This window comes from Camponotus vicinus, unplaced genomic scaffold, assembly GCF_025532165.1.
Source record: "Camponotus vicinus isolate PSW18456_S1 unplaced genomic scaffold, iyCamVici1.0 SCAF_7, whole genome shotgun sequence".
NCBI lineage: Eukaryota > Metazoa > Arthropoda > Insecta > Hymenoptera > Formicidae > Camponotus > Camponotus vicinus.
The window spans coordinates 2,635,269-2,656,666 of NW_028141979.1; the positions used below are offsets into that span (position 1 = coordinate 2,635,269).

Genomic DNA, 21,398 nt, shown 5'->3' on the forward strand with positions numbered 1-21,398 from the left:
GGGTGTGGTCAAATTTGTTGCGAGGGTTGGTTTCTTCTGGATTTATATTTCATAAATTATTTACGGAGCCGCGCGCACACACCCAGAACAAGGATTCAAAAGTCGCTCTTTCGTGTCCATCGATCCTCACCCCGTCAAAGCCAGATGATTTTTAATAACCCACCGCCGATGGCAAGTTATAATTGCGTGTCTTATTGTCAGTATACAATGGATCTATTGTGATCAAATATTAATGATATACGGAACACCCAATACATGTATGAGATTCAATTGTGCTGAAATTTGTTGATCGAATTGTGTTTCATTGGATATTAAGGTATTTATTTTACAACAACAAAAATAAAAATCAAATGTCTTTTAACCACCGATGCGGATTTAATTGTGAATATATTAATTTCAATGCGAATAAATATATAAATATATATTATTTTTGCTAAATTAACAAAAATTTGTTATTTCAGGACGAAAATCTCTTAAATTTTGATTAGCAATCTCTTTATTAGCCTAAAAGGTACTGAATCAGATATAATAATCCGACAACAATATTTGTACAACAAACATGTACAAAATGGTGTACTACAAACGTCTTTACATTGATTCTTATTGATTGATTGAGTGATTCTACATTTCCAATGGAAGATCTCTTTTCGTCTCAAACTCGTACGTGCCATCAAACGTGCACGCAACATTAGACACTCGTCGTGAAGAAGCCTCTTATGCGAGAAAAAAGTGAAAAGGTAAGAACGTTTAAGGACTAACGGCTCTGCCGCAAATGTTACATGTGAGAACGTTGTCCCACCGGCCTGTATGCTCGGCATACATTTTTGAATAATGTCTGACATAATAAGAATTGAAAGGCATATATTAACGAACACGGCTAGTTTATCTTGAAAAGACAATGACGTTACGTAAAACGTTTCAAATTGTAAATAAAGAAACATTTTGCATGTGTTATATGCATATATATATGTCGAGATTTTTTCCTTTAAAAATATATTCTCTTCGTTTATAAAAGTCATGGAAAAAATATATTCTTTCATTTCTTCGTTCTCTCTAATAAAATATTTGAATATATTGAATATACATGTATTGAGAATGTATTAAATATATATAATATATCGAACAGACTTAAATTTAAAAAAATTTTTTTCGAGCACATTTTATATAAAAAACTAATAAAAAAATACATATATTTAATCTACCTTTTAATTTACGATTTTTCGGAAATTTGTCTCTGAAGAAACGAAAGAGCTTTTACCTTGCGTGATATCGCTCGTTTCCGATGGTCAAAACATTTCCGTAGAGAAATCGTCGATTAGCTTATCAGGCAATATAGCTAAAACCAATCCATGACAAGGCTGCTTATCAACCGACCGCTTAATCGGCCAACCGCTTAATTGCCGATTGATCGCACTCATTTGCGAATACGATTAGGCACACATTTTATATCACATTTCGAATGCGAGGGAAACGAATGGCGGCGATCAAGCTCGTGCTATTTTCGAGAAACGTGCTTTTAATATAGAATCTGTAATATTCATGACGCAATTTAGAACTTTATGGAGGAGCCAGCGCATACTAGAGGAATCTACAACCTGCAGTAAACTGTACAAGCACTATACAAGCCGAAACGGATGCATACTAAATTATACATTCTTGTGGTGTATGCATGCAAGAATAATGAATAATATCTGGCTAATACATAATAAACGGTCTCTCGTGTTATCAAATATATCTGACTTATTTTGAGAAAACAATAATATTATATCATCTACTGCAAATAATAAATTTAAAAAATATCCGGCATGTTCTTTGTAATAAATGACGATTCAATTTTTTGTGTATACAAATAAGTTTGTTATCAAATATTCAATTAATAAATACTCAATATAATAATTCGTTAGTAAAATAATAAAGAAAGAGAGAAATCGAGAAATCAATAATTTTGTAATTATGAATAAATTATCTATACGAGTAGCAATTTAATAAATTTTAACTTTCATTTAATTTGATTTGCATGAGAAAATTTGATAAATCTATTAATCAAAATTTACAAAATCAAAGATCGTAACAAGATTTATATTTTATTGCCTCTTTTATATGGCAAATCTTTTGGTAACAAAAAAAGGAAAAAGAGGAAATATATCTTGATTGTACGAGATGAAAACTGCTGCTTTTACATCTAGTGAATATGGAAAGAAAGAAAGGATAGAGAGAGAAAGAGAAGACAGGAATTTTAATTTTCTCCGAAAAACAAAAACTGGTTCTACTGGCGGCGCGATGTTAGATGCCGAAAAGGAGAGAGTTGGGTGCATTCGAAACACACATTCCACCCACTCGATGCGCGTTCTCTCTCAGTCTCTACAGGAAGAACAGGCACGCGTGTAACGACATTCCACCCACTATTCCGTTCTCCGCGTGGAAGAGAAGAGCGACACGTGTCGAGGACAAATGCGGGAATAGAACGAATCGGTGCACGTTTTTGTCCGGAAGATTTTCTACGGCTCGATTGATCGATCACACGTCGGCGGTGAATCGTTGATCGCATGAAAAAACATTTACGCAACTACACCCATGATTTTTTTTCTTTACAAATTCGAAACAGCAATCACGTTGAATAGAGAGATGATCGAATTTTATTGATCTTTGGAAGGTATGTAAAATTAAATAAAAAATAAAAATGGAAAAAACGATGTAAAACTAAATGAAAAAATAAAAATAGAAAAACGCACTGTGGATCTCTCAATTTAAATATTCTTTTTTTCTCTATTCTTTCTTCCTGTGCATCGCGAAATCTGAAAACGCCCGTTGTCACCGAGAGATTCAGATAATTGAGAAATTGCCAGATAATTTCTACGGAAGGATACGTTATAATTTCACATGCGCGTAACCGCATATCCCATCTTCAAATAACGAAGGCGCAATTACGGCATAATTATGACGTTCCGAAAAAGAAGACGAATCAGGTTTCGCGTTGCACACACGTCGCGTAAAAACACACGCGGCCCTTCTCTTTCCTCCTTGTCCTTTTTTCTTTTTTTCTTTTATATCGTTCTTTCGTTTGGTCCCCATCGAACGTTTCTTCATCATCGAAGTGCTCCAAAGATTCTCGGCAAATTTGCGTCGTGTCTCAACCATGCGGTTAACAAGTGAGCAATTCTGAATCTTGTCTGCGGCTTGACAAAATCGCCAATTACCATGTCGTTATGGAATGACACAATCATATGAGGCGTTTCATAAAAATTACATTATACTCGACAGAATTTCGCTGAAAACGAAATGAGAGAATGTGAAAAATGCTCATATATCTCCTCCTTCTTGTATATGCAGTTTTTGAAATAAATTTAACTCCTAAAAAAAGATCAAACGTCTAAATATAAAGTACTAAATAAATACTAAATTTCTCGTTTGCGCGTTTCATATAAATTCACTATAAATGTACTAATTATAAAATCGTTTTACTTAAAAATCTTTCTATTTACTTTTTAAATTTTATATTTGTTTACAAGTTGATATCACATTTTTAAAAAAAACTTGTATGTGTATTACAAATTTATATTATTAAATATATATATTACCTTATTTTAAACTTTTCAAGTTGCTAAAGTTGTTTCTAAAGTCTAAATTCAACAGGACATGTCCTCACTATTGATTTCCATTTTCTATTTAGAAATTTGGTTCAAATTTAGATTTAGTCACGCGTCATATTTAATTATCTGCTAAATTTAGATAGTAGTTAATAAAATCGTCTGAGAATCCAATTTATCAACATCTGAGACGAAATTTCATGCAAAGCTTCACGAAATACCTTATATTACTTCGCGATGAATCGCCACGGTTATCCACGCGACTCGTCACTCACGTTCCTTTATCACTCCCTCCCGACGTCTTTACGGCAACCTCCGTGACGCCAATCACGCGTGAACCTAATAAACGTCGAGCATTCGTGCAAAAATCTCTAATTGCGACTCGGAGCCGCGTGAAACGCCACCGTGACGCAACTTTGGTCTTTCTGGAATCGCAAGAGATCGGAATGGCGCCATTGCGACCGTTACCTGAGAGACACAGAATTTATATTTGATGGGCGGTACGAAATTTTCTAATCCCAATGTAAAATGAGACGGCGAACCACTAATTAGGAGAAAACCCGTTCTTGGATTTGAGAGAATATTTCGACATTTTAGAAGAAAAATTGTCCATGCAATTAATGCTTGAAAGTAAACACCATGAAACGAATATAAGATATATATTTTCGTTTTTCAGGTCACAATTCCTTCAAGGATTATTAATTTTTATTTATATTAGTTAAATTTCTTCTAATAATAATAAAAATGTTCTATTTTCTAATCAGTATTTTAATATTTTGCATTTCTCAAAGATATTTTTTTCTGACAGTTAATTATACAAATTCTATCTTAAATCTCAGACAAAACTTCACACATCCCTCGCGTCAGCCCGAATACATTCGCTCGCATTTTCAGTCCTATAACAAGGCCCAAATAACACACGAAAAACAATTTCAAGGGCGACCGAGGGAATTCCACGATTAGCGTTCGTTTTTTTCTTCCTTAACGGTGGCGGGCGAGTCTACGTTCATGTGCGCGCATACGGGAACCCGTAATTGAAAGCTGTTACGCTCGGTATTTTATGGCTTTGTCCCGCGGCCATGCAAAACTCGATTCTTAACGTCTCCGGACGCGGACGCGAAGCCACCTTGAGTAACGGGCCACGAAAACATGCGCGTAAGCGTGCGCGCCTCCTAATTAAATCCGACTAAATTCATCAAAAATCGTCTTTAAAGCCATCCCGACCGCCCAACCTCCGGCGACGGCGGCATCCTTAACGATGGCGCGGCGAAAACGAAATTCCGAGCTGTCTAATTGCCGCGGTGCCCGTAAGCCGCAAGCCGGAAATTCCGATCGGCAGATAGGAAGGTCAGCCTACTCATTCAATATGGAGATGATTTAATCGGTTCGACCAGCGAGGATTAAAGGCCCTTGAGGATGCTCGTATATCCCGCACGATTATGGATGCCTACGATTCCTCATCCTCTTTCCCTCTTGAAGAAATACTGATTCTCGCAAATAAATAAAAAATGTCTACGGATTCTTGAAAGGAAAAAGTGAAAGTACATTTTAAACCGATTTTTTGATTTGTTCTGCTCCGTTTTTCAGACACAGATATCTTTGGATAATAATTTTCAGTCTCTTTTTCTATGTTAATTAATTCTCCATATGAATCAATCAAATTAATAACGGTCTGCGAGATCCTAAATCACTGCTGCTGGATTGAAGAATAAGTCAGTATTATCTGAAATAACGGATGCTCCAATTTACGATGGACATACTAATTCCGAGATATATTATTCCAACGAGTATCGCGCGCTCGATCGCGATATTCAAGCCTACCGAGAAATAAATTGGATCTCATGGCTAGCTATACTTAAAAGGGATCTCAGGAAACTAGATAGGCACACGATAATATTGTACAAGGTCCCTCAAAAGTTATATATGTGCTTGCTTCGAAATAATTTTATAGAAGTCAAATCAGAAATATGATTAATTAATGAAATACATAGTTAATTAATAATAAAACGGAGATGGAAATAGATATTAAGATATTTTGTGTGCTTTCACAAAAGTTTACGTCATTTTTAAAATAGACATTATAGAATTTAAAGTGTTATCAGAATATTAAATGTCGAGAATTTAAAGTTAACGACAATATTCAAAATTTTCCCAAGTAAAGATTATCTCTAATGGCTCCAAAAAATCTATAACGTAAAAAGAAAATATATGATTTCTGATACACCCAGTATAAATCGAAAATGCCGCCAATCACTCTCTAGCACGACTTTTCGTGCGGCACGCGTTCGAAGCGAGACAATAACGGCGATAACGACGGCAGTAATAGTAATAATAGCAATAACGTCTTTATGAGCATCCCGAGAGAGTGGACGAGATTGCGGCTCCTTGACCTCGCAAGAACGAGAAAGGGTCGAAGGTACGTGCAGACCCGGCCCTATTACCAGCGTCGGGAATCGGTAGCTCCAAGTCCTAGAAGCGACTGGAAAAATCACGAAGAGAAAAAGAGAGAGAGAGAGAGAGAGAGAAAGAGAGGTCTCTCGTGTCATGGTGAGCCAGCAGGCCAGATAAAAGCGCTCACTCGAAATAAAACACGCGCTCGAAATGAAAGCGGATGCTGGGCAAGGTGAGAATAGCGATGGCTGTCAAAGCATGTAACACATACTACACTTTCAATTATCTGTGACGGAACCTTTACCTAAATGTCTGTAATGTAAATGTGCCGAATAATATTATTTATTTTCATAAATATGTTAAAAGTAAAATAAATGAGAAAATAAATCTATAATTCTGAAATATTCTTCAATCATAAATCAAATAGACATTAATAGTAATAACTACTTGGGTATAGAAGAAAAAAGATAAAGTATGTTACTTAAGTATCAGAATTATTAAACAATTACAGCCAAATATTTCTAAATAAAATATAAAATAAAATGAAAAAAAAAATATTAATAAAATATTAATAAAATATTTTTTATTTATATTTATAATTAAATTATTATTTATATAATAATTTAAAAAATTGCGATATTATTATAATTATATATTAAAAAATTTACTTCTAAAACGTTCAATAGTTTCCCGATGATTTTATTTTTAAACGCGCCCTGTTATTCGATAGTCCAAACATAAAGGCATCGAAGCTGTCGCCTAGAACAAGCACGGACCGTCGTCGAGCGAAAGAAACGGAAGAAAGAAAAAGGAAGAGGAAGAATCCGTGCTCTCGCGCGAGTTGAGCCACGTTGAAAGACTAATTGACGAGGAGGAGGCCGGTAAAGGATGAGGACGAGAGAGGCCTGACGAGCCGGCGCGCACCCCCGTAAATATCGTGACACGCGCTCAAATTAATGGCCCGGTCTTACACACACCGGAGAAAGCGAACGAACTGGTATCCTCTCGATACTACGCCATGTTGAAATCGAATCAAAACACGGTCGGCCGAATCGCTCTTTTATTTGGAGCAATCGAGTCCTGCGAGTCGGTATCGTTTGAATCTTCCTAAAAAAAAAAAAAAACTTTAAAAAGCTGCATCTCTAAACTGGACATTTAAGAATCTTTGAATGTTGTCTAAAATATTACCATACCTTACAAAAAAATACTACACATGCAATACTATGTAATTACATAATTTTACATAAAATAATTATTTCTTACACAAATAGTTGTATATTATATTTTATGGTACGATTATTATGGCAGTATAAATTCTTACACACACTTGTGCTGAAAAATTTTATCGCGCAGCTAACATGACCAAGGACACTGAAGGATCGTTTTTGGGACGGGGGATTGTTGCCTGCCCCCCGAAGAGCGGGGAAGCACACGACGTTCGTGGGAAAATCCTATGGAGCGAAATCTTTTAATTAAAACCGATTTGAGGGCGGAGGCATCGCCACGCGCGTTTCAGTCGCCCGAAGAAATTAACTCTGGTCCGCGTTCTTCACGGCCCAAACAAATTGGAGAAGATTGGGTCTGTGAGCCCTCGGGCCATTCGGTAAATTTTGAATAACGTGAAAGAAGGTTTTCCGCATATGATATAAGACGTAGTTATGATCCCGTAGTTATGATTTAATAATAAAGCTGTCTGTTTATGTGAAAGTATAATATACTTCTCAGATATACGTCACAAAAGCTGTCACAATCTCCAACATTTATTATGGAAGTCAAATGTATTTCTAAGACACGATAAGCATAATTTAATCCAGTATTATATACGATCGGATTATTGTATTCATCGCGCGAACGATCACCTATAATATCAACGTGGACATTTAAAAAGAAAATATCTAAATGTTGCGTCTAATTCTTCATATAGTTTGATATTTTCTAGTAACTGTATCTAAATTGTAATTCAAATTTTCACAAATATACAAGATATCCATGTATCACAAAATTTAAAAATTTAAAATTTCAAAAAGCTTTAAAGGAATTTAGAAAATAGATAGATATATTGAAAAAAATTCAACACGCAATCTAAATTATTTTTGCTTAAAAAGATATCTTCCATAATTATTTTTCTTTCTAGATATTTTTCTACATAAGTAACTGCATCCAAATATTCAACATTGCATTTATAACAACATTATCTGAGGTAATATTGACGTGAACGCGGAATTTTCAAAGATATCTTTCCTATTCCATCTCGCAACCTCGAATTATGGCCAGGGCGTTAAAAGCTTTTATTGACTGAAAAGATGGGGACGATCGTGACTTCAACATGCGGAAGCGCGTCTTTTTTCGTCTTTTTTTTTATTCCAAGTCAAAACGGAAAACGAGAATGTCGTGGTGCGAAGCACTTATGAAAATAACCAGGCGTGTGGTCGATCCGAAATAGAGTGACCGAATTACGCAAGAGCGACGATATGATAGCGGATTAGAATTTAGGACAGAAATTAATTTTTAGATAATTATAAACTAGTATTTCTCGCGAATTTTCGCAGGCGAAGCAAGGAACGATTTACGATCTGCATGGTGATATTAAATAATATTTCTCGTTAGACAAACGAAGCGGTAGTACTCGTAAACTCCATGCGGATTTTACACCTACTTATTCGTTAATGAGAAAGAGATGATAGCTACACACGAGTTGTAATGTACTGCACGCAATTTCTTACTCCATAACCGGCAAATCGATTTTCATTCGGCTAGAAATTACATTCGGCTAATTCTCCAACTCTTTTTCATTATTATAAATTAATATAAAATCATTACAATTTTAATCCTACACAATCGATATATCAAACTCTGGATTAAAATTAATTATAATAAAATTAAAATTAATTATAATAAAAATTATAGATTAAAATTAATTATAATAAAAAAATTCTTATCTTAATGAATTTGAATCAAATTAATTAAATAAATTGTTTTTTGTATATATATTCTCAAGTTTGTCACAAAATTTCCTTTTATCTCGAAACTCCATGCATTTTTCGATATTTTCGTTGAGAAAAAATCAATTCCAGGTTGTTCGAGTAATAGATTGGTAGAAGCAAATGTGGACATCGTATCTGTGTCGGCTTTGGGCTGTTTTGTCCCTTCTGTATTGAGTTACCCGGCGCACTTTGCGCGCGCGACTAATTTTTCAGCGGCTCGGTTTACAAAGCGTGCATAATGCAGGCTGCTCTCACGGCCGCGCAATCAGCCGCCTACCACCAACCATCCGAGCAAGAGCAACACAAGCCATCCGGGGGAAAAGCCGCCGATGGTAAAGCTCCGCTGCAACAACCGTGAGCGCAACAAGCCGACTAATCCCCTCGGAATCGGCCTCCGTGGCATATAAGCCTCCCGGTCTCCGCGTTGTGCCCCGGTGACAGATGACGCGAATGCACGTATAAAGTATGTACATTGTAAATTCTAATCGGCGACCCCCGAGATGGCGAGCGATTCGAAATTAAGGATCGACCGACAAATTTATTCCGCCGAGATAGAGGAAGGAATTTAATCCCACCCACACGCGGCGAAATATTATAGGTGAATTGTGCACGCTTGATGCTTGGGGTTCATATGTACTCGAAGAAAGCATTAGACGCGGGGATTATCGATGAGTAATAATTCGCGATGCGATTCGTGCTGCGCTGTAGTAGACGAAGAGGTAATGGTAGAAACTGGTAAAGGTGAACTAGATTACTAGTAGGATTACAATCAGATAAATGGATTAACCGAGGAGATATATAAAAAATTAAGTATTTGACATTCAGTATTTATCTGATCGAATTATGCAACTAATATCATGTCAAATTAGAGAACGAAAAAAGTTGATAAAAAATTTAAAAATTTGAAATATTTGTCACTTTTAAAATTTAACATCATGCGCTTCGACATATATGATATGTTTTTTTTTTTTTTAAGTAAAATATATGTCGCATTCATATAATATCATCGCACGTATAACGATATTTTCGAGATCAGGTTCAATAATTATCGTCGATGTTGCACACTTCGACTCGTGAATCCGGATCACAATATTTATGCTTGCCGATTCGCCGAGGTGCGTGCGAACGAAATACGTTTGCTTTCACCGTGAGAGGATATTACTCGATTATTAGATTAGCAACGCGTCTTTGATGTCGCGCGAAACTCGCGCTTCGCTGTCCCGGGTTCGCAAATCGAGAGGCGACAAATGACACACCATGCACCAAGGGCTGCCGTTATAAATCGCAATTACCGATAAATACGGATATCGTGACAGTGGCAAGACCGGTCCTAGATACCTTACCCCGGCGCAAATGACATATGTTTCACGCAACTGCACGTATGTAAAAGAAAAGACAAAACGAGTTACACTTAAAAACAAGATAATAAATCAGAAATTTTTCGAAATTTTATACGTTACTTAAATTTATCGTTGATATCACGCTTATTAATATTTTGGGAAATTGATTTTCCCAAATACTTCCTCGTTAAAATTCGAAAGAAATTACAAATTTCCTTAAAATTGATGAATTTTGACGAATGCAATAGAAAAATAGTTTAATATGCCTTTTGCCTGTGGAAAAAGAATACGAAATTGCATCGTGTTTTCACAATAATTTATCGTTAGATTCTTTATGGCAGTCAATCCGTATAAAATGTACAGGCTTAAATGTGTTAAAGCAATTCAGAGGGGTTCGTAAGAATAAATGAGACGCGTGGCGCACGTAGTATATTCTCGCGTCACGATTAAATCGGAGATAGTAACGCCTTATGTTCTAGAACATTTGCGATTCGTGTCTGAAGAAAACCGCGAGAAGTGAAACGTAGAAACTGATAGTTATACGTAGGCGAACATGAATGTATGATATTCAACGGCCTGATTGGACGAAAGCTCTTACATCAATCGTAAAGATTACACGAGCAAATAGAAATCAGAATTTCAGACATTCCCCTCGGAATTTAATATTGTACATGCATTTGACATTTTTTTACATAAAATTTACCGTTATACAGTCAGCTTCAAGGAGATGTCGTTACGTGTATGAGAGTTTGATGGAAATAATTAATGAATATCTTACGAATAAATCAAAGGCAATTCATTTACATAATCACCAGTGGCTGCTCATGTTTTACAACGCACAAATCACTATCTCATTATTTGCGCTAAATTGGAATGTCAATCCGCACGCTGATTTTTATTCGCCCCGATTCTGTTTAGAAGAGGGGTATCATCTCATTTTTATCCAATTTCATCATGCATGCTGAGCTACAGCTGAGCGCAGCTTCTCGCGTTATTGGTCACCGAATGGCGTCTCGCCGAATGAATTATTAATGACTGAAATTATGGTCGATAACTATACCGGGCGCTTCGACACGCGACTAATTATAACCGTCGGTATTGTTGACTCGACGATAAATTAGTTCGCGAAACCATCGGGGTCTGTCTACTCTGTCGGACCACTGTCTAATAATTCGCGCTAAATTAGACCGTCGCCGTGTATCGACTTTTATTCGTCGCGGCGCTATACAAAACGTCTCGGCCGGTTTCCACTTAACCTGATCTACGCGCTCTGCCACTTTTTTTTTAATTTCACCCGTAATCGGAATTCGCTGATGAATTATTAATGGCTAAAACGTGCTAAAATTATGATCGGTAACTGCTCCGTACGTGTTCCAACTATAATATCTTAAAAACGCACTCGCCATTGACTACAAATTATAACGCGAGGGAAATTAATGAAGCGTGACTTATCGATCTCTTTCATGTCTCCTTCTGCTTTTCATTTACTGTTTCCCCGGAGACACCGATAATACTCCGCGGAGAATGCGACATGCGCCGTACATTGAAAAATTTATCAAAAGATAACGATTCCCGCGATAATGGACTGTTATTAATTTGACAGCGCGAAAAAAATGAATAAGATCGAGAATTCGAGATCGGTAAAATAGTAGGGAAGGTCGAAAGGTCTGTAATCGAGCGAATCTATAGCTATCCTACCGCGAGGCATGGTCGAGAACGCGCGATCGACCGTTCATGAATTATGCGCGACGCTAATTAATGGAGCATAAGTATCGTTAATTTCACGCTGCACCGACCGACGTATGCGATTCGAGGGAACGCACGACCCTGACGAACGATTCCCAGCCACCGTTATACTTCCGACTAGTTTCCTCGGTCCATTACGCGATCCACTACGGCCCGAGATATCATTGATCGCGAGGATCGTGACGATCGTGATCGCGAGGCACGCGGCTCATTTCATACTAGTCGGCGCGTGGGCGAGGATAATTACTGTTTTGAAATCGGTGCCGACCGCGCCGCATCGGATCGTAACAATGGTCGCGCAATGGGCTCAATCGGAGATCTATTATCGACTTTTTTCCGGACACGTGGCACGTACAATGAAAAATTAATGGGACTTCTCTCCCTCTATCCTCCCCCTCCCTTGGGATACTCTCCGCACAGACGAATCTAACGCACAAAGTCTCTATGCATTTCCTTTAATAGATTGAATATGATCCTTCTGGTATATATATTCTAAGATTTTTCTGCTATTCATTTACCGCATCTATTTTGTGCATTGATAATATTCTTTAGAGCTCGACACATTTAAATTCTATGTAAGAAAAAAATTACACGTAATTTCTCACAATGCAATATGATTGCGGTGATCAATCCAGAGTGTCAACCGAGAAGGATTTTTAATTAGTATTCATGTAGTACATTATATAATCAAGCGAGTTATGAGACGGTTTCGCAAGGTGACTTCTCTCGTCAATAGCTTTTAATTCGTCTATCTTTGGCAGGACGACGGGGAGAAAGAAGTCCTCGAAATCAGGCACACCTGGGCAGTTATGTGACTGGGCGTGCCTGTGTTGGCTGCGCAGACTGGCAGGACGCGTGGGCCGACGCCGTATTATGCTTATCCCCCTGAGAGAAGCGACTCGACGTGCGGGAAGCTTGAATCGGATCTCGGGATCCGCGGCGCGGAGAAAACGCCGCGTCCTGCCGCCGCGACGGGAACGGGCGTCAAGTGAGACGCGGTACAACGCGAACGTGGGCGACCAGGTGCAGCTTCGCCGGCCGTGCCATAATTACGGTATTCGGTACCGCGAAGGTGGACGCGCGCGCGATACCTGCTCTTCCCATAAATTAAAGGTACTTTTGTGCGCGAAAAGCTAAAAGACTCACAAATATAGATACAATTTTTTAATTTTTTTAATCAAGATTCTAAAAAACAGAGAATTAATATACGTATGTTGAGAACAATATCTGCAGCTATTTAAATTTAGTCTATCTACAGAATACAAGTTTCTCCATTCGCGATGTTGCAATCTGCGAGTGGCAAACCGCAATGACAACGGTAGCTTCGAGCTATCGCCAGAAGTACGCTATCTCGCTGATAAGAGGAGGCCTGCAACTTAATCGAGAGCAGCGTTGTTATCTCTCTTGGTACGTAACGCGCGGGACTTTTGCGAAAATTACGTACCAGGAAGAGATTGATAGCGCTGAAGAAGCGCGCACGTGTGCTCGAGGGTATCATAATTCCTCCCACGGGTGAAATTTGCGTGCGAATCGCGGCATATAAATTCTCATCGCCATTGTGGCATCACGATTCAGCAGATAACGAATCGTCGATTTCAGAAAATCGACGTCCAATCGAACCAAACGTGTGATAAGATTGACGGGAAAGGAACGAAAGTTGACAAGCATGCCCAGCATTTCTCGCAAAATTAATATCGATCTCAGTTTTTGCGTTCTTTATGCAAATATTTTTGCGATTAAATCTCAATTTAATAATAATCTCAACATTAATTTTTTTTGTTAAAGCATTTGATAAAAGATGTCTTGACAGAAAAATTCAGAGAAAATCTCGTTCTACGCGTATTTCCCACGAAAATATCTCAGATACGATATTATATCGCGGAAAGGATAATCGATCTTGCACTTTGCGCCTTGCGCGAACGAGAGTGGCGATTTTCTCGGCGGCTTCCACTCTTTCATTACGTATTGCAAAACACGGGCGCTTCCGTGTCCTCTGATTGACGCTTGGCGCTCGGGATGGCGAGCTAAACTCCTCGTTAACTCGAATCGAGCCCCGCGGGTACCGCCGGAAAAACTTCTAATTATATACGACGGCTTCCGTCAAAGATCGACGACACTTTACGGAGCCGATCGACTTGCAAATGACCGGGAAACGGAGCAGGGATCTCTCGAGGAAAGCGACGCGATAGCCTTGTCGGTTCAGGCGGCATTGTGAGTTATTGAGATTAAACGATTAGCCGCGGGGGACCCGGCACGGGACTTTTATTCATCAACGTCGTCGTATCGCGTCGTTGACATCGTCGCGCGACGTTCGACCGTAAACCGATCTCGGAACAAAAAGACGAGGGGATCCGAGCAACAGGAGATAAAAAGAGAGAAAGGAGAGAAGCCGCACTTAATCTCCGCTTATTAAATAAATCACGGCTCCCCGTTACTTTGGGCAACGCGATATTGCTTCGAGAAGCCAGCCTTATAATTCCTACATTAATTTCTTTAATAGTCCACGAAACAATCCCGGCGACCGACGGGGTACATCACACCGGAACGATATCATTGGCCCCGAGGGAGGAATTAAGCGTCCTCCTGGATCGTAAAGGAATTAAATTATAGTCGTAACTTATTTGTAATGTGCGTCGCTTTATTTAACGCGATTAACGCGATGAAAAGGGGCATGACTTGTATGCGTGGCTGCGAAACGACGGCGATTTAATAATTCTCGGGGCATGAATCAAATCTTCTCGCGAGCCGTGCTTTTTCATCGAGATTTTAACCTTCGACATGTAAAATATCGTGAAACTTCAATGCAATTTTGCGACGATAAATAATTCGTAGACTGAACGAAAAAAATATGGAAAGCAATAATCTTTTATCTGCAATATTATTATAAGAAATATTGCCGATTATAGTTATTTATTATGAATTTAAATGATGTGAATCAAACAGTTAAAATATCGCGTATTTTTAGCCTATTTTATAGGCTGGACATTAATTTTCGCACTTACAAAAAGATATTTCAACTGTTTCGAGATTTCTTGCTTTTGTCGAGGCGATTGTCCAGTAGACCTTGAATGCTAACGTCTGACGTGTTTTATCCACCCACGTGCGTACAATGCATTGCGTGTCAACACGCTCACGCATGATTCTTGTAAGAGAATACTGCATATTATGCAAAAAGATGAGAATCATCGTGAATATAAATTCCCCTTTTTTCCTCCTAAACTGTATACGAAGAGTAAAAAATAGAAATTTCTAAAAATTTTTATATTCTCGAAAAACGTTCCCAAAATAATTCTGCAAACTTAACTTTCCAAAACCTTAGAGAAAGGAATCATTTGGGAAAAAATTCTCCTAAATTGTACAAAATTATTCTACATTTTTTTTTACAGAAAACTCGCAAACTCACCTTTAACGGCAGCGTTCAGCCTGTCGAGATTGGCAAGTGTAAGCGGTACCGGACCAAAGTGCATGACGATTTTGCCGATGTGTCGCGCATCGCTGCCGCCTCGACGTGCCATGAAGATGCCGGTGTAGCCGCGTCTGATGTAGCTGCCGCAGGTGTTGTTCACGGTGAGATCGACGGTGGCGTTCAATGCGCCCTTGATGGCCCGCTTGACGCGCGCATGCAGCACCCGCCCCTCCTGTCGCAGCTCCTTGATCTTTCCCGTGAAGATGTAGTCCGACTGGCGCACCTTGCCCAGGAACATTGTGTCGTTTTTGATCGCCGCCGTCAAGTTCGCCCGACACTCCAGCAGCTCCTTCGTCGAGAAGCTCGCCAGCGACAAGCTGGCCCAGAGGACCATAAAACTAATTAGCGAGTAACTAGGCATCTTGAGACGTTCGCTTCACCTCGTCGTCACATTGATCTTGATCTTCAATATGAATCGCAGGGTCTGTCTTTTCGATGTTCACTCAGTGATATAATTTTTCACAGAAAGTTAGCTCTTTTGTTCGATATTAATCAGAGATTCGAATACGAGCTCGTTTTTCATTAATTTCAGATCTTGAATCGACGATTTATCTCAAGAATTTCTCGCCGATTCCATAATCTTAATAAGAGTTCTTATTTGATAAGAAAGTGTTTAATCACCAATTGATTAATTTTCAGTTTCAAGACGAGGACATATCTTGAAGACCTGCTATCGACAACAAGCTCTTCCAGAAGGACGCCCCTTTAATCAGAAGTAGCCGGGATCAATCGCTGGCTCCGCAGTCTTCGATAAAGACACGTTCTCGGGCGTTAATCAGAAGTCGGGCACTCGAATGTTCGCCGGTTCGGTTGATTAATTCCTGGCTCGCCGAATCGAGGACGGGTCCCACGGTGGCGGCGCAGGCTGGACACCCGGAGTCCTCTAAATGGAAACGAGTCCGATCTCGAGCAACAGGTTGGCGCCGTCGATGTCGACCCACGCTCACCGATTTCCAATCCGCGTGCCAACGTTCTACCTTTCGTGAAGAACAAGCGCGACGTTTCCCGATCGATCGACGAATCGATAAACTGCCGTCGTCCTCTTCTTGCGACGTTTTATCGTCGCCCTGATGAGACCAGATGTCGAATGCGATCGTCAACGAAACCGCGCGCTCTATCCACGCCTCGATCATCAACTGGTTCCGATCGAACCTCCAAACGATCGAACGTGAATTCTCTCTAGCCAGTCTGCTCGTCTCGATAAAATCAGGAGTCTCAGGATTGCTCATTCGCATCACTGTACGCCATCGCATACGACTTAAATGTCTAAAAAAGCAAACATATTTTTACTGAAATTCATTGTACGTAAAATATTGTTACGCGCTAAACATATGTTACATCTTTAAAATATATTAATTCACTGGAAAATTGCGTAATTATCGCAAAACATAGCAAGTCACTCCAAACATCGCATGAACTTTGTAAACCAACTTATCTACCTAACGATGGCTCGTCTAACAAATTAAATTTATTCGACATTCATTGGGTAACTTAACAATTATGCAATCATGATATGTCTGCATTCCAAGAGGCAAAAAAATTTCAAAGAACGCAGTTGTGAATATTTATTAAATTATTCCGCACTATCGGAGAACATTAATACCGTTCGTGTCCCTCTTAAGGCTTAATTATGCAAAACTGATATACTGTCACTCCGATATCAGAAACACGTTAATTTTAATTCTCGTTTTGCAGAGAAAAATGCCCCTCTGTTCAAAAGGGAGAAATTGAAAAATGTTCAGCTGTCACTCAGCTTCGAACAAATTTAAATCCCCTAATCCAATATACCGTTACTCCGTTTTGCATATGAATATTATGAAAAAAGATATCGAGGCTTTTTTATTCAGTTTCACCAACACTTATCCAATTATACCGTTAGAAAGCGTCGATAACATTCGTCATAACAGCCACCCGACACATCTCATTTAATCTCCTCCGCACGCAAGACACGTATGCACAAGACACTGGAGTGCATCGTTTCATCACTCGCACGATCTAGCAGACGCTGCCAAAAGCACTGTCAGCGCGAACTTGTCAGGCGGACGTGCATTAAGATTCGCCACCGCGCGAGAGTGAGAGAGCAGTGGTCGAGCAGTGGTGGTTGGTCGCGTGGAGGCACGCGCTGGACTGAGGAGGGCTAAGTGTGGATGCTGCAACTACAACGTGTAGGCGTAAGTCGCCTTAGAGAACGCGGTGGACCGAGAGGGAGAGAGAGATGAGGAGGGCCTGCGAACGTGTGAGTGGCCGCGTGTCCGTGACGATGGTACACGCGCCCGTGCACGCGTGTACGTGCGAGCGAGAGACGGAGGGGAGAGAAATCTTACCCGGGAATGGCAGTGAACGAGCGAAAAGGTGCACGCGTGGTACGCAGGCACGCAGGTACGCGCGCACGCACCTGGAGAATACCCGCGACACGTTCGCGTCGTTGATTCCGTTTACATCGCGCGGAATTATTGCAAAAAAAAGTGAGAAGGAAAACTGCCGCGGTTGATTGACGTCTGAAAAATTCGCGAAATAATCGTATCCACGATAAAATTTTCAATTTTTCATTTTAAGAATGACATTGACAAGAATTTTAAAATATATTAATTGAAAAAAATAATTCTCAAATTACAAATTCAAAAATTTATAAAAGTTTGTAAATATACATAGAGAATCTTTTGATAAATAATTTGTTCTATATTTTTTGCTTTCTAGTCTACTTTACATCTGTTTTATTTCTATTTCTCGAATTCACCCTGAAAAAAATAAATTTTAAACAAATTAATAATTATATAAAAAAAATATTATAATATATATTTAAAATATTTGATATACAAGAATGATTTTTCTTATATCAATTTTAATTCTTTTAATCACTTTTGAATTTACAAGTAGATAAAACTTTCATCTTTTATCCTTTTTAATGTCATCTGATTCGTTTTAATGCGTGACTTAGCTACTAAAATGTGCCGCAAAAAAACTAATATCTCATTTGGCATCTGCGATATTTCTAACACTATACCAATTTACGAACGTGCCGATCGACATCGTCGGGCGAGAAAGCGGCGAGGGTTAAACGATCTAATCGACACTGGCTTAACGATCTCGGGCGATCTCGGATGGTTTGTAATTGATGGCGATCGATAATGCCGAGCGTTACAACGGCTCTCCTCCAAGTATCACCCACGAAACGGTGAGAATCCGGCCTAACGAGCCCATGAAAAAAGTTAATGGCTCGACTTGGACAACGACTTCGTAGGTGGACGACAACGCGCGCGTCTCGTCCTCTCTTATTTTACGATGATAGTTTCGACGCGACGCGGCGTGACTATTGGCTGGAGCGTGACGTATGGTGTCGTCACTTATGGTACATCATAATTTTCGCGGAATATTCGTGTGTCGCGATATTATTCACTTTCGCAACTTGGGTGTGGATTCAGCAAGATTCTTGTCTTTTGCAACACATCGACTAGACACGGTCTCGAGTTTCGAACGTTCGTAGAAACGATCTTTATGATAGAAGTCCTAGAGATTTGCCTACGCCTTTTAAGATAAAGAGAAACGGAAATACAGGCTGCTCCAAAAGAAATTTGCTAGACTTTAAATGTGTTATTTAAAATTAAGAAGGATGTGTATCTCGAATAATATATTCTCTAAATGCGATTCCTCTCGTGTATAAAAATCTAAAATTGCTTGCCTTCGGTCGATTAATTTTCTTGCTCAAGCAACAGAGAAAATTATCATCTATAACATAATTTTATACTCGCTTGAATAACGTTGGAATTAATATTAGAAAGATTTGTTGCATATTGAATTCTACGAAGATTGCTTCTCTCGAGCAATATTTTAATACCTTGTACTGTATAGTATATTGTATAACATATAGCGTTAAGTGGGATTGTGCGATTCTACGATAACATTGAACGTGATCTTCATAAAAGCCAGGATCGCAACACCCACGGCTTAGCGCTAAATGTGAGATATGAATACAGAATAATATCTCAATCCATAGAGTAATATATCACAATCTTGTAAAGTTTCAAGATACTGGGCCTGCAATATCCATTACATCGTCGAATAATTATACCGTTGGCATCCTACACGAGCTTTCGTAAAACTGCATTTGCCTCGATCTAATGGACCCGGTAATAAGAAATTACGCGGTTAAGTCAACAATTTATGGCGCAGTCAGGGGTTAATTAGTATTGTATGATAAACACGAAAATCTCTCATTGTTCGCTAATCGCAATACAAATCGGCGTCTAATCTTTATGTGTGAATGCAAATTGAAAACAGATTTGAAAATTATTTAATCAAACTGCATATAGAATATAAAATTCCGCAATGTTCTTTTTTTATATTAATGCTAACTTTACATAAGAAGAAACTTCTCCTATTTACATATACAATACTTTTCAAAAAACATATTTAAAACATTTTTTATTATTTAATTATGAATCTATTTTGATTTTAATTTAATTTATTTTAATTTAAAACCTATTAAAATTATCATTTTTAATAATTATAATAATTAATAATTTTAATATATATAATATAATTATATAATATACTTAATAATTTTAATAATTATAAATGATATGAATTATAATTTTTAATGCAATCTCTTGAGTTGAAATGAATTCGATAAAGTAGTTTAGGACATATAGTGTCTTAAATTTTTGAAATATATATATATATATATACTGAGAGATGTACATACATGTATCAAAAATTTAAGACAGTATCCTTACATGTCCTAAACTACCTTATCGAATTCATCTCTCAAGAGATCGCACAAGATTAATATCTCTGTGCATCCTCTATGGGGACGCATAATATTAGCCGAGACATCGTCGTACGCAAAATTAGCACACCGAGATGCGACACGTTTAGCAATGAGAATTCCGGCCATACGTTTTGCCATAGCGTATTGTCACCGATGGCGCGTATATAATACACTCGGGCGACGATAATGAATGCGTCGTGGCGAGACTCGTGCCATATGACTAAACGAGATCTCTTTCTCTCCTCTCCGACTGGATGCTCCGAATTCATGTACTGGCACGCGATCGTTTTCGCGACATGGAGGACGCTTCCATGGGGGCATCAAGTCCCCGTAGCATGCGCGACCCGAGCGACGAGCGAGGCGAATCGGTCGGCCCGAGATGCCCACGCTTTCGCTCGATATATACCGCGGGAATCGCGTGTCCTTGCGTCGTCCTCATCGCGTTCGCAGATCGTATCCCGAGCGGGAAGAGGCGCAATATTGGAGTTATACGACCCCTCGTATCTTACGTACGCCGATTCTCGATACGCGTAAGACTGCGAAATGTCCCGTAACACTGAAACGAGGCGTGTACATTCTAGTTTTATCGTAAGACCGTGCAGTTTCTGAACGAAGATGTGTCTATAAATGTTTTATATATCCTGTAAATATAATCGATATATCTTTAAGCAATTCTACAAAAAATATAGATACATTTTAATAATTTAATACAATAAAAAGGTGACGAAATTAATATGAAATTAATATGAAATTAATATAAAATTAATATGACATTACAGCTGCTGGTTGCAGACAAAAAATAGTAGCGACCTGTTGAATCTCATGTTTAATCGAAAAAGAAAGAAGAGAGTTGACAGTTTCATTTCCCACGATTATTATCGAATTATGAATTAATAATATTCATCTCATTAATGTTTAAAAATTAATTATAATTCAATTCTTCTGATTATTTCTGCTAACAAAGTTCTTCTATTATTTCAGTGTCTCGATTCGAAAGATTTCTTGGTTAATATATGACAATATTTTCCCGACATTCGCGAAAATGATCGATGCTGTTCAAATGGCGCAATTAAGTATTGCCAAGAAGATTGCGCAGTCATTCACGATGATACGACA

At 38.5% G+C, this 21,398-nt stretch overlaps 1 protein-coding gene across 5 annotated transcripts in view; it reads right to left on the bottom strand.

The window, feature by feature from the left end:
* LOC145974942 (uncharacterized) overlaps positions 1-21,398 on the bottom strand; it is a 116,771-nt gene that overhangs the window by 85,327 nt on the left and 10,046 nt on the right. For 4 of the 5 annotated variants that reach the window (XM_083105069.1, XM_083105071.1, XM_083105070.1 and 1 more), the window contains exon 3: positions 15,452-16,780. In XM_083105069.1, the coding sequence (XP_082961195.1) occupies positions 15,452-15,875 (424 nt within the window). In that variant the 5' untranslated portion in view covers positions 15,876-16,780. Of the gene's footprint in view, positions 1-14,983; positions 15,205-15,451; positions 16,781-21,398 lie in introns of those variants that run through there. The other variant, XM_083105072.1, reaches the window with a different exon arrangement.